At 42.3% G+C, this 14209-nt stretch overlaps 1 protein-coding gene across 1 annotated transcript in view; it reads left to right on the top strand.

Annotated features, from left to right (window-relative positions):
* Positions 1 to 14209, top strand: part of UNC5D (unc-5 netrin receptor D) — a 633424-nt gene that overhangs the window by 600957 nt on the left and 18258 nt on the right. Inside the window, exons 15-16 of the mRNA XM_040242921.1 lie at positions 4210 to 4374; positions 12182 to 12360. Of these exons, the coding sequence (XP_040098855.1) occupies positions 4210 to 4374; positions 12182 to 12360 (344 nt within the window). The remainder of the gene's footprint in view (positions 1 to 4209; positions 4375 to 12181; positions 12361 to 14209) is intronic.

Here is a 14209-nt window from a genome sequence, read left to right on the forward strand (position 1 = left end):
TTTTGTTTTGTATTTTTTTTTGGGGGGGGCGCGGAGAAAAGTAAATGAAAGCAACGATGATTGCCCTGGAAACACACTAACCACAGTGCTTTTATTATTTTTAAATGTTTTGTTGAGCACCGTTGGCAGCTGCTACTCAAGTCAACAACAAAAATGTTCTTTTGACACAGTCTTAAAATCAGACTTTTTTAGTGTTTTGATGGTATGCAGTAGAATGGAAAGAAAAGCAAAAGGCATTTTTGTTTTGTTTGTTTGCCGATTCTCATGTCTTTCTACAAGAAAAGATTATGTCTGCACTGGGTCCTTCCAGTGTTCTCAGGAGAAAATATACAAGATTTAGCAAGCGACACAACAGAAGATACTTTTCAACACAGCATCAGTGCCATCCATTTTTTCTTTTTTTTCACGAAGATAGTATTACCAAAGATCCAAAGCCACTGCAGTAAATGTAGGTTTATTGAAGAGCTGGACCTTGAATTCAGCTCTATCTCGTTCTGAAGTCCAAACATTTATATTACACTGTAATGACTCAAAATTTCGGTTTTAGAAAACAGAGACCTCTTTAGTTAGCATAGTTAGGCGAAAACACCTTATTTAGGCGAAAGCGTCAATGAACCATGGAGCCCTCTGTTATGCTTCTTTTCACTGAAGGGAATGATCCTGAGTGAGTATAAAAATGTAACATATATTCACCACCATGCGTTAAATAGATAGCCAGTGGGAAGCTGCAACTGAACTCCAATGAATTGAAAAAATGCACTGGTCTGGAGAAGAGTGCATTTCAGGGCTAGAAGACTGAGGCTGGACAGAAGCCCTTGAAGACCTGGCAGGGGGCTGTGTTGACGGCGGCAGGCATCCTGGGGCTGTTCTTGTCCCCCAGGCAAAGGGACCGTGTAATGAAAGCAGAGTTTCCAGGTGATGTGGTGACATCAGTGATTCCACTCATGATTACAGGCTCTTCCCTGAAAAATACCAGTCAACTGCTTTCTGCTTCCATCCCAGCCAAGCCCCAGCCCTCTCATTAATTCTGTGTAGTAGAGACGGAGACGGGAGGCTTGGTGAGCAGGCTACTCCAGTTAGCTATGATGAGACCAGAGAAGGGGCTCACACATGGAAACAGAAAGATTGTACAATGACAGTGAGAGAGGTGGTGATAACCCATTCATAAAAGGTAGACTTGGGACTGCCCAGAGGGTCCAGTGGTCAAGACTCCACACTCCCAAGGCAGGGGGCCTGGGTTCGATTCCTGGTCAGGGAATATTCCACACTCTGCATGGTGTGCCCCCCCACCCCGCGCCCCACCAAAAAAAAAAATGGTAGACTTGTTTGAGAAAGGAAAGGCCAATTGAAATTATTTGTGCTGATTGGGGTATAATGTCAGTGATGGCTGTTAATGAAATGAAAACCAGAGATGTAGCTGCTAGAGTCCTCCAGAGAAATGGCAACTGGGTGTATGTGAACAGAGGAGGATTTCAAGAACTCAGTCAATGGAGAAAGAGCTAAAGGCTGAGATAAGTAAGAGTTACCCTGGTTTGCTGAACCAGGACACAGCAGGAGTCAGATTAGACAGCAAGGAGAAATGGCAGACCGTGTATAGTATAGAAGTATCTGGTATAGAATTTGGTCCAGCTGGACAGTCATTTTTGAGTGTTTTAGGAAATGACTTCCTCTCAAGTTTGCTGGGAGGCCCACCAATCCGGCTTCCCTGGTGGCTCAGAGGGTAAAGGGTCTGCCTGCAATGCAGGAGACCTGGGTTCAATCCCTGTGTCAGGAAGATCCCCAGAGAAGCAAATGGCAACCCACTCCAGTACTCTTGCCTGGAAAATCCCATGGACAGAGAAAGCCTGGTAGGCTACAGTCCATGGGGTTGCAAAGAGTTGAACACGACTGAGCGACTTCACTTTCACCACCCATCACCAGTGCCCTCTGTTGCTAGGAGGGAAAGAGAAGAGCTCATAATTAGGTCTCTGTTTAGGAAGACAGTGGGAAGGAGGTACCATTCACTGGTTCTGTGCTGCTGTCTTGCTGGTATATGAGCAAGCTGTGCCCCAGCCATGGGTTTCCTTGGTGACCGTTAGCTTCATGCTTCTCCCAGCATTTGCCCTGGACAACAGCCTCTCTGTGGGAAAACACTAGTGAACCTTCCGGCATACCCACCTCATCTTAGTTTCTCAAAAGACTACTTCCAACCCACTGGTGTTTCACCGGAGAATGGTTTGGGTCGAAAAAAAAATATTTTAATCAAGGGATTGATATACTTATAAAACCCTTGGAAAACCTGGGAGAGCCAAAGTCAAAGAAAGCCCCCAGAGATATGAGGAAATCAGCAAGTTCCATGATTTCGGGAAACCACCACAACCCTGAAGCAGACAGTTCTCAAACCTGCAGAACCCTTGAGGTTTGCTTGCTGGTACCAGAGGAACAGAAACTATGTCTGCTCCTTCCCTTCCTTCCAAATTTAAAACAAGTACCCCTCATTGGCAGAATGGAAATGTGAACTCCCTGCTGGCGAGGGCTGTGAAATGTAGTTTTCAGACTTCTAGTTCTTTCTGTGTAGGGGAGAACTGAGGATGGGAGAGAGTTGCCTTCTTCCTAATAGCCCACATTCTGCACAGGGATAAAGTCAGCTGCAGTGTCAACATATAGACCTTTGAGTCCTTAGTCCATTGCCTTTCCCTTGGTTCAAGTTTAAGAACAAATGAAACACCACCCCTACATCCCTTGCTGGGATGTGTGGTAGGGGTTAATGCCTGATTTCTTTCTCTCATATTTCCCAAAACTGGCTCTCCTATACTCAAGTCTTCAACAATCTAAACTCCGTCTCTCCCTGCTGATCCCCCTTAGCAAGAACCCAGAAATGAGGATCTTTGAGACTCCTACAGAGAAAAAAGAAGAAACCTGAAAGTGTATAGCTTGAAGCTCAGGGATAACCAGGGAACTCTTAGTTCCTTAAAGTGGGTAAATTGCATTCTAAGCATGGCTCGTCGTCTTGTAACTCCTGCTGACACCATCACCGGTCACATTTCAGAGAATCGAAGTTCCAGACTTGATCCATCTTTTTCCACCTTTCAGCATCCGTATTGGAGAAAATTGTGTTTGTAGCGACATGTAAAAGAGCAAATTAATGAGTCAAGGGAAAGAGAAAGAAGTGAGATGCAGTTTACTGTAGGCTGGGAATACGAGGTCATTGCCAAGGACCACAGCCTGATTCCAGCAGGAGGGAAAGACTTTCTGGTAGATGGAAGAATATATCAGTGACTGACTGACCTCCACTTCACATTAATATAAACCCACGTGCCCGAGACGTTTGGTGGCCAGCACTGGCTGGTCATGGGGAAAGGAGGAATATAGATTTTATAACTCCCCCCCCACCCTCGTTTAGTGAAATGGCTTTTGCCACTCGATTGTAAGTCCCTGTGAAGTGGAGACCAGACCTAAATTCTTACTATTCCTTTATTGTTTATCTAGTACAGTGTCCGGTTATTAGAAGGCATTGTACATATAACTGTAGAGTGGATGAATTGAATGAATGAGGAATTGACAAAATAGATTGTTCTGGGCTAACCTGTTGTGTTTGTGTCTCTGGTGTGTGTGTGTCTGTGTGTGTGTGTTTGTGATCCTACAGTAGGTCTCTCTCTGGTGTGAGTGTGAGAGTGTGTGTGTGTGTGTGATCCTGCAGTAGGTATAATTTTTATGCTGGATATATAGCAATATTACACTTATACAGTTCAGCATGAGGCTGTGGTATGGGCATAAGTTCTGGCCAGTCACTTCTTCATAATTTTCATGTATATGAGATGATAACATCCTACCCTGGGCTTAGGTAGCAAAGAGTAGGCTTCTACTAGGAATCCTCCCATAGGAGCTGTCTAAAGAATCTTTTGTCGTGGAAAAACATGGTGATTAACTTTTGATAGTCTTCGTTCTCATTGTGTGTGTCACCAAGTGAAATCTGAGCTCTTGCAGTGTGGTTTTGGAATTTGAATGGTATCAATTGGAATTGACATTAATTACTTTTGTGCTGCCTGGCATATGCTAGGACATTATTTCTACAACAATTCCACCAGAGTCGCTCAGGCAATTATCTCTGCTGCCATCCCCGTCATCATGATCATCCTAATTATTGTGATTAGGTCTGTCCTGCGCCCCACTCCTCTCAGCTGGGCTCTGCACGCCCCAGCCCTCTCCTCTCCCCTCTGTCCCCCACAGGAAGTCCCATTCTCCCGCGTGTGGTGCAGTAACCGGCAGCCCCTGCACTGTGCCTTCTCCCTGGAGCGCTACACGCCCACCACCACCCAGCTGTCCTGCAAAATCTGCATCCGGCAGCTCAAAGGCCATGAACAGATCCTCCAAGTGCAGACATCAATCCTCGAGGTGAGTCCTTGGTCTCCAGGTCACTTGACCTGTTTCTAAAGCCCATTATATACCTATCTTAGTTGTGCTGTATGTATACCATGAAAGAGATTCAAAATGCACTCACTCTTTTAATCCTCATTACTGATAAGGGAAAATCAACTTTTTCGCAGGTTGAAGAATTGAACTGGACCTGGAAACATAACCCATTAGAACATAGGCTCTGCAGAGGGGCCTCTGGGGAAGGAACTGGTCCAGGGCTTTTTATACACAAAACCGCAACCAATCGAACAGTTCATGGTAGACCTGGAATCAGCTGAGATTCATTATTGAATTGAGACACATACCATAAGAAAACACAAGGTCACCCTTGGGCTGCTTTTCTGCCAGTTCTGATGAGTTTCTAGAAGTCAGTTTCCCCGGCTGTTATTACATTTTCAAGGCTTTGTTTCCTTACTGTCTTATAATTTTTTGATACCCTCCAGGATCAGGGTTCTACACATCCCCATTTCCATGAAGCCTAGATTTCATCAGTACAGTAAGAGACAGGATGGATAATAATCTCACTCTCCAAAGTAAGGGCATAGTGCAAAAAGGGATAAGACCTTGTTCAAGGTCACATCACTAAAGGGCAGAGTTAGAATGGGAATCAGAGGAGTCCCTCGGGAACTTGTGCACTGCAATGGCTTTGACTGGCCCTAAGCCACTGAATGACTCCACGGCTCTGAGCTTCAGCTTATTGAGTAGACTATGGCCTTTCCTCCTGAATGGTTATTTCAGCAGGGGAGAGTAGCTGAGGGGCGGAATCAGGGGAGCTGATGACACCTTATTTAGCAATTTCAAGATAATCCCTGGCTAGTTTAGAAAAACACACACTGTTTTGTTCATCTTAGCACATGTACATGTATATACACATATGGGCTTCCCTGGTGGCTGTGTTAGAGTCCACCTGCCAACGCAGGAGATGCAGCCTTGATCCCTGGGCCAGAAAGAGCCCCTGGAGAAAGGAAATGGCAACCCGCCCCAGGATTCTTGCCTGGGAAACGCCATGGACAGAGGAGCCTGGCGGGCTACAGTCCAGGGGATTGCAGAGTCAGACAGGACTTAGTGACTAAACATCAACATATATACATACGTACACATACACTTTTGTGTCTCCATATGTAAATAAGACATTCATCCGTTCACACTTAGCAGAAGGTTTAACACCTTTTGTATCTGTACCACTCAATTTCAGGTTTTGATTTTTCTCAAAACATGTAGTCTGCATAGCATCACCACTTCTCTCCATTCTCACTGCATTTCATTATTTATGCAAAATGAGCGTTGCTAATTCCCCCAAATAGTTTCCTCTGAAGTGCGATGGCTTTCCAAAGGAGTGTGCCTCAAAATTGATAGCTGTCTTAACTGACATGTTTCTACCATATTTGCATTCGTTATTGCCAATTAGCACTATGCGCTAAGGTAGTCCTGATGGGGAAGGTAGATGCAGAAACCTCAGGCGAGATATATTTAGAGTCTCTTTTTTGAACGGTCATGGCATTTTTAACACAATACATTTCAAACTAAAATACAAATCGTATGGGAGTTAGTTCTAAAATAAAAAGCAACTCTGAGAAGAGCTGCATTTCAGAATGAAGAGTGAAAGGTAGGACAAAGGTGCCACTGATGAAAATTTCCGTAAATATCTGTTAACAGGTCAACAAAAGAATTCCAGGTTTAAAAGGTTTTTTACTTTCTAAGGCATCCAGATACTGAAAATCAGTTTCAGCTATTACAAGATGTTTGTGTAAAAGGAATGTAATAAGGTTGATACTACATCCTGGTACCTTTGCATCTTGCTTAAATAAACTCTAAAAGTTCATGGAGAGAAAATGAGCTAATAAAGTTAATCTTCTTGACTCTCCCATTCTGATGCTTCGCAAAGTTTACAGTCACTTTGGAAAGCCTTAAAGAACATGACATCACCATCTTTCTTGATAAAAGGAGGCAAAAGTATAAGAATAATATTTAGATTTTCAGTGTTGGACTACAGCTATCTGATTTGTAGGCTGCTGCACTTTAGAAGCTTTATTAACTTGTTTGATCCTATGAGAATCATTTCATTAATAATTTTAAGTGTCCCTGCTGAATTTTGGCCCAGTTCATCCGCATTTCTTTCTACCAAACTATTTCTTAGGCAGATCTCACTGACCATCATTTTCAATGTCAGAAGAAAATTAATTTTTAAAAGCCACTGTATTTCAGGTCCTATTTCATATGCTTTCATGTATAATTGTCAGAATTCTGTAGGTTAGTATTATACCGTCACAATTGTAAACAATCTCAAGGAAGTCAGCCTTCTTATCCAAGATCATAGAGCGAACCAGGTGAGTAGCCCGACTTCCCAGCTGAGACACTTGACTTTGAGATCAAAGTCTGGCTTTCTATTCAATACTACATCCGGATCCCAATCAAGGGGCTTAAATTTCTTAGTCCTAACCATAGGCCTTGTCCATCATGCAAGCCCCCTCTTTAAGGGCTTAGGCAGCAGTGACAAACATTGCTACATCAGCATTTTTCCCTAAGTCTAAGTAGATGAAAATTAGAAAATGCTTTCCTCGAGACTGAAGAAGAATGAGATGCACCTGTTTGTTGGGCTGGAATTAAGTACTCATTCTGCTGATCTTCAGGAACAGAATTGATTCCCTACATAGAGGTCTGTTTGCAAAAGGATGTCTTGACTGATCACTCAAGGTCCTTCCAACCCTGGGACTGTCTCATCGCTGGGAAAACACACATCTAGTGGTATATCTGGGATTAAAAAACATCTTCTCCCTAAAAATGACTTGGTTTTTATGGTAGACGGTTCAAAGAAAATGAAGATAAAGTTCTGAGAAAGTTGGGAATACTTGGAGTGAGGCAGGATATATTCAAGACATGGGTCTATATCAATCAGTGAGGCAACAATAATAGATAAATTGTTAAAATGCATATTTCATGGTCACTACACTAATGCAGAAAGATTCTGTTAGGTGGCTTTAATAAGTTAGTAATAGGCCATCATTAATTAAAAATAATAATAGAACTAAAACTTTGAAGCTTCCAACAGATGTCTTTGAAATATGTACTTAAATATCCACCCCCCCAAAAAAAACTCCCACATATCTAGGCTCAGAGCTCCTTCCTACCCTAATGTACAATAGAACCGTGAGAGATAAAAGATACATGTGTGTGTGTGTATGTGTATAAACATTGATTTTAAATTAATTATGCAGTGAGTGTCTTCATTTGAAGGCATTTGGTTCTTTCTGCTCAGCCGCACATTCATCATGTCCCTTCATGCCTCTTATCTAAATGGCTTTCCAAACATAATCATTCATATTACTCAAATTTAAAAAGTATTTCAGTGATTAAGGTAATATATCTTTTCTGTTCTTTAGAGTGGCCATTATTATGTCAGTTTTTAGAAGCAGGTTGGTTCTCCTTAAGTTAACCCAACTAAATTACCTAATGATGATCACTAATCGATACTCTATAAAGCAACAGTCTTGCCAGTCTTAAAACTGGTGTCTGTTGTATGTGCTTAGTCACTCAGTTGTGTCTGACTCTTTGCGACCGCATGGACTGTAGCCCACCAGGCTCCTCTGTCCATGGGGATTCTCCAGGCAAGAATACTGGAGTGGGTTGCCATGCCCTCCCCTCCAGGGGATCTTCCTGACCCAGGGATCGAACCCAGGTTTTCCACATTGCGGGTGGATTCTTTACCATCTGAGCCGCCAGGGAAGCCCCGTGGACTGAAGCGAAATAATTTTGCTAATATTGAACAGAAGGGAAGAATCCCCAAGTCATTTATTTCCTCATTCCTTATTAATATAACAATATTAAAGAATCTATCTTTTGGTAGGAACAACTTAAAATGGGAATCTTGCATGTTAAAATTTTCCCTTCAAGCAATGCTCTTATCTTTCTTCCAAAAGTGGTGGGGGATGATTTGTCTGTTACAAAGTCGACAGAATATTTGGAATTCCTCCCTGATTTACAGCTCCTGCATTAACCAGGTAGCAGCAGCTAATCTCTTATGTGCAGAGCATGAAAATCTACTGTTCCTCTGCATATTTAATTTAAGCTATCAGAAGATGCAGCCACTGGATTCTTCTTAGTTGGCCCAGATGTCTTTTAGAATGCATCATAAATGTTATATAAAGTGTCATCCGTACACTTGGGAAATATTTACATTTCAAAACTTTGAGGGACAGGGGGCCCGTTTATTAAAGTGTACTAAGCAGGAAAAAATACTTATTTTTAGAAGTCTCATGTAATATTTTATTCACCCTCAAATCATACCACTCTGTCCATTTTTTCCTGAAGATTTTATGTATTGAGGAGGTCTTTCTTCTGCCAACAGGAAAGACAGAGCTTGGTTGAATTGATCCAATCACAGATGCCATGAGGGCATCTGTCTCTTGTCATGTTTTGGCATGGATACCCCATTCCATTGGCAACCCACCTTTTCACATGTTATCACTCTTTAGTACCATTTTTACAATTACAACTACTGTATTATCTCATATAGAATTCCTTTTATTCTCCCTGTGGTTTTTACTATTCATTTTAAGGACATTTTCCTGCCTTAAGTCAGGAAATATTTAAAGAAACTATTCCCACTTGATTTGCATTATTAAAAGCTAAAAGAAATTTTACATACCATGATAAAAAATGGTATATCTTGCAACCTATTTTATGCAGTAAGAAGTCTGAGGTTGTTTATTTTATAAACATCTTAAATATCGGAAAGGAACTGGCTACTCTGCCAGAAATAAGCACTTATCCAGTCAATTTCCGTTCATTCAACAGCTACCCATCCTTCAAGGTCAACTCAAATGAAGTCCTCTTACTCTTTTTTTTAATCTTTATTTTTTAAATCCTTTTTTAACTTAAACATCCTATTTTATATTGGAGTATAGGCAATTAACAATGTTGTGATAATTTCAGATGAACAGCAAAGGGACTCAGCCATACATAGCCATGTATCCATTCTCCCCTAAACTCCCCTCCCATCCAGGCTGCCACATCACATTGAGCAGAGTTCCCTGTGCTCTACAGTAGGTCCTTGTTGGTTATCCATTTTAAATATAGCAGGGTGTACATGTCCATCCCAAACTCCGTATCTCTTCCCCCCATTCTTCCCCCTGCTGCTGCTGCTAAGTCGCTTTAGTCAGACACAACTATGACCCCATAGACGGCAGCCCACCAGGCTCCCCTGTCCCTGGGATTCTCCAGGCAAGAACACTGGAGTGGGTTGCCATTGCCTTCTCCAATGCGTGAAAGTGAAAAGTGAAAGTGAAGTCGCTCAGTCGTGTCTGACTCTTAGCGACCCCATGGGCTGCAGCCTACCAGGCTCCTCCATCCATGGGATTTTCCAGACGAGTACTGGAGTGGGTCGCCATTGCCTTCTCCGATTCTTCCCCCTAGCAACCATAAATTCGTTCTCTGAGTCTCTTTTCTGTTCTGTAAATAAGTTCCTGAAGTCCTACTTTTAATTCTTGAAGTAAATGCTAATATCACTCAGCATTTTTCCGAACCACTCTGCCCTGTGGGTTCTTGGTAGCTATTATGATGCAGGGTAGTGTAGTGAAGTAAGTCCTGGTAAAGGTGTTAGGGTATCAGAATTCTAGTTTCAGCTCTGGTAACATCTATCTGGTGACTTCTACCAAAGTTTATAACCTCTGTGGAGTCTGTTTAAAAAATGCTAGAGACTGATTGTCCAATAGTACCCAAGGTCACTGAGCTAGAAAATGGAAACTTGTACTCCAAAGCAAGACCTTTTTGACTCTGAAAACCACACTTTTTCTGTTTATGCTAACTGAAAAACTGGAAGAGTTTGGATGAGCATTGTTCTATAATGATCCAGGGATTAAAACTAAAACAAGTAGAATTTGTTGAATCTGGTAACACGTATTTTTAATTTCCAAGAACAAGATATAGTATGTCGCATTTCTCAGATGTATTTGACCATGGGACTGCTCTTTCTTGGAACATCTTCTGAGATGCTCTGTGGGAATGCTGGGTTAAGGCACTGGATTCCAAAACACAGCCCCCTAAAGGTCACTGTCCTAAATGGTTACAGAAAAACAAACAAACAAACAAAATATATATATATATCATTCTTCAATAAGACCTTTGCATGAACAAGTTTCCTCAGTTAACAGATTTTTGAAGATATAAAACTCACCAAGTCTGAATTCATATAGCTGTGTGAGCCTGAACACTAGCAGAGAAGTGCTACTGTGGCTGTGATGTCCACAGTAGGAAGATGTGTAAGTTTCAGAAAAAGCATCAGGGGAAGGTCATGGGGCAGTTCAGGAAGGGCATAAAGGTCAGCACAAGTTGACAAGTTCCTAATGCAAAGGAGAGTTTCTTGGGGTTTAAACAGTGCTAACTAGTGCCTTTACCCAACCTCAGATTGGTGTTTTAATTTCCCTTTGTATTGGTTTTCTTTTGTTGCATAACAAATTACCACACATTTATCAGAAAAAAACACCCATTTATTGCCCCACATTTTTTGTAGGGCAGAAGTCTAGGCATGGCCTAACTGGTTTCTCTGATCAGGATCTCACAAGGCCGAGGTCAAGGTGGTGGTGGGAACATATTCTCATCTAGAGCTCAGAGGGTTTTTTCCAAGTTTATTAGGGTTGTTGACAAATTCAGGTCCTTTGGGCTGTAGGACTGAAGTCCCCATTTTCTTGCTGGCTGTTAGACAGGGTTCACGCACAGCTCCTGGGGAACACGCTCAGGTCCTAGCCACATATCCCCAGCCTCAGCTCCCAACCATAGGCAGTTCACAGCATGGCTGTTTGCTTTCTTCCAAGCCACCAGGAGAGATACCTATGGATAAGAGCTGTATCTTCTCTCTCTTAAGGGCTACTTGATTAGGTCAGGTCCACTCAGCAAAATCTCTTAGTCAATTCATAATCAACTGATTAGGGATGTTAGTCATATCTGAAGAATTCCTGTTGCCTTATAATCCATCATAATCATGGGAATGATTCAAAATACTCTTCAGGCCTTAAAATTCTGTTAGTTCATATGAAACTTTCAACAACTGTTCCAACGTGATGGATAGATGTGTAATTTCACATTGGATATGATGAACTAACTGCCGTGATGCACTGAAATAACAAATCCTCACTGGACAGCTCTAAGTCAGAAGAGTGGGCATTCCAGCAAGCGGGAGCTCTCCAGCCTGGACCACTCCACCAGCTAATACACATCTCATCACTGACTCATGGCTGCCTCCTATTTTACCAAAGCAATTTCATTCTGAAACAAGACCAAAATATTTACTATAGAATCACATGTTAGGATTGGGAGAAACACAAACTTGAAAATGATCAACATACAATCAGTTCCCCCTTGTAGCTTTTCTGACATGGGGCTTCCAGCCAGCTCCTTTGATCAGCCCATTCTCTGACCAGCTCTTTCAGAAGGTCTCCTTACAATCAACTGAAATCTGTCACCGGCTACCTTCTTCCGACTGATTCTAGATTTCTTACATTGAGAATATTTTTAAAAATTAATTATATTCTCAGCTGAGACATCCTTGGATATAGGAAGCTGAAGGTTGTGACTCCCCTGAGTGGAAGAGGCTGACAATTTACTAAGCTACTAGAGACGTTATTTACTATGTTAGAAGAGAGAGAGCTTGTCCATGTATTTTATAGACTCCATCACAACAGGCAAGCATTTTTTGCATATGTGTTAACACAGCTTTTTTCAAACAAACAAGAGTGCTGATCAGCAGTGCTGCTACTTAGCTCTGATCCTGTTTTCTTTGTTTTGTTTATAGAGTGAAAGAGAGACCATCACTTTCTTTGCACAAGAGGACAGCACTTTTCCTGCACAGACTGGCCCCAAAGCCTTCAAAATCCCCTACTCCATCAGACAGCGGATTTGTGCTACGTTTGACACCCCCAATGCCAAAGGCAAGGACTGGCAGATGTTAGCACAGAAAAACAGCATCAACAGGTAACTGGGGCAACTGCTAAAAGAGGATCGTACTAAATGAACTTGAAAAATAGAATGGGTTGGGTATATCCATGTAGTTTCCAGGCCCTGATATCTGTATGGATTCCTCTGGCCATATTTCATGTGACGTTTGGCCAAGGAAGTGGGAGAAGAGCAAAAATATGACAAGTGTGTGTGACTTTTCCCGCCACCACACTCCACCTTTGGGGATGTCACGGGAAAGTCTTACTTTGGTCCTGATCCCATCTACAAGTTAGCTAACTGGGCTGCCATAATGGGGGTTTAGACTGTGTCATCTTGGTACTGGTGAGGGAGCTCAGAGTCTTGAAAAGAAACCGAGAAGCAAGTTTGTCACACTTCCTCTCCCTACTAGGGTAACCTTAAGCATTAAACCCCTAATAAGGATATGCTCAGGCTTTCCTGGAGGCCCAGTGGTAAAGAATCTGCCTGCCAATGCAGGAGACCTGAGTTCAGTCTCTGGGGTCAGGAAGATCCCCTGGAGAAGGAAATGGCAATCCACTCCAGTATTCTTGTCTGGGAAATCCCATGGACAGAGGAACCTAGCAGGCTGCGTCCATGGGTTGCAAAAGAGTCAGGCATGACTTAGCAACTAAGCAATAACAAAGGATATGCTCAGCCTGAAGAACTGGGTGCCTGAATATACAAAAGGAAGTTTGAGATGATACTTCCCAGGTCTGAAGGCAGAGGGCTTTAAGATAGGCAAAAGATTACGTGGGCCCCACCTGTGAGTCTGCTGCTTAAACCAACCATTAGTTGTTACTGGGCTAAAGTTGTGGTTGAGTTGAAAGTAAACTAGAGAGATTCATTAAGGGACTGTCTTACTTTGAGGAGAAAAAGCAGGGGTGAGTCTATTCAGAGCAGCACTGATGAGGAGGCAGCGTTGGGCTCAGCTTGAGGAATGGTGGGGAAAAGGCACTGATGAATCGCATATCCTGTCGCCTTACCCGCCTCGCACGCCCAGAATGAAAAGAACACAAGTTTTGCCAGCGCCATTTGCTTTCCCTTCCCTTTGTGTCCCTCCCCCACTCCACTCTGGAGACAAAGCCTTATTTTTCTTACTGTTTGGCCTACTCTGTCATTTCCATTTTTTGTTCTTTGTTTTTACAGACATCTTACCAGCCTCTCTCTTCTCTGAAAGGCAGGTAGATGTCTGCCAAGAAAGGATAGAGGGCCATTCCCTGTTTCAAAGGGATCCAGAATCCAAGAACGAAGGGGCCAACTAGAGAGCAGTCAGAGAGGAAAATCAAGAGAAAATGGAATTGACAGAGACAGGCCCGAGAAAAACACATTCTTGAAAAGGCAGCTATTGAAAATGAGAGAATACAAAAATGTATGCGTGTACAGGAGGAAAAAAATTAGGTTGAATTTTTCCCAGCAACTTTGATAAAGGATGAGATGTGTCATGTATAACTCACGAACACCATGACTATGACAGTTTCACTTTCTGATCAGTGTGGGGACAAAAATGAAAAACCTACCCAGAGAATAGAATATGGTCTTAGAAAAAAAAGAAAAAGAAATGAACTTTGGGCAGGGACTCAAAAGCTCTGTACAGCAATCCTGGTTCTACCGCTCATATAAGTCTGCCCCCCCCACCACATCATTGACCACCCCTATAATACTTTTTCTACAGATGCAATTCATAGAATTCAAACTACATTCACTCTCTAATCCATTCTGGCAATAAGAGTTTATGATTTTTAATTCACCATTTACAAGAAAATAATTGCTACAAAATATGAATATGCCCATGGATGCTGTCATTAATTTGCTAAATGAGTGTGTGCATGTCCCTGCCTTGTTCATTTTTTTCTCCACTTAAGAGTAA

Source organism: Oryx dammah, unplaced genomic scaffold (genome assembly GCF_014754425.2).
Source record: "Oryx dammah isolate SB20612 unplaced genomic scaffold, SCBI_Odam_1.1 HiC_scaffold_7, whole genome shotgun sequence".
Classification (NCBI taxonomy): domain Eukaryota; kingdom Metazoa; phylum Chordata; class Mammalia; order Artiodactyla; family Bovidae; genus Oryx; species Oryx dammah.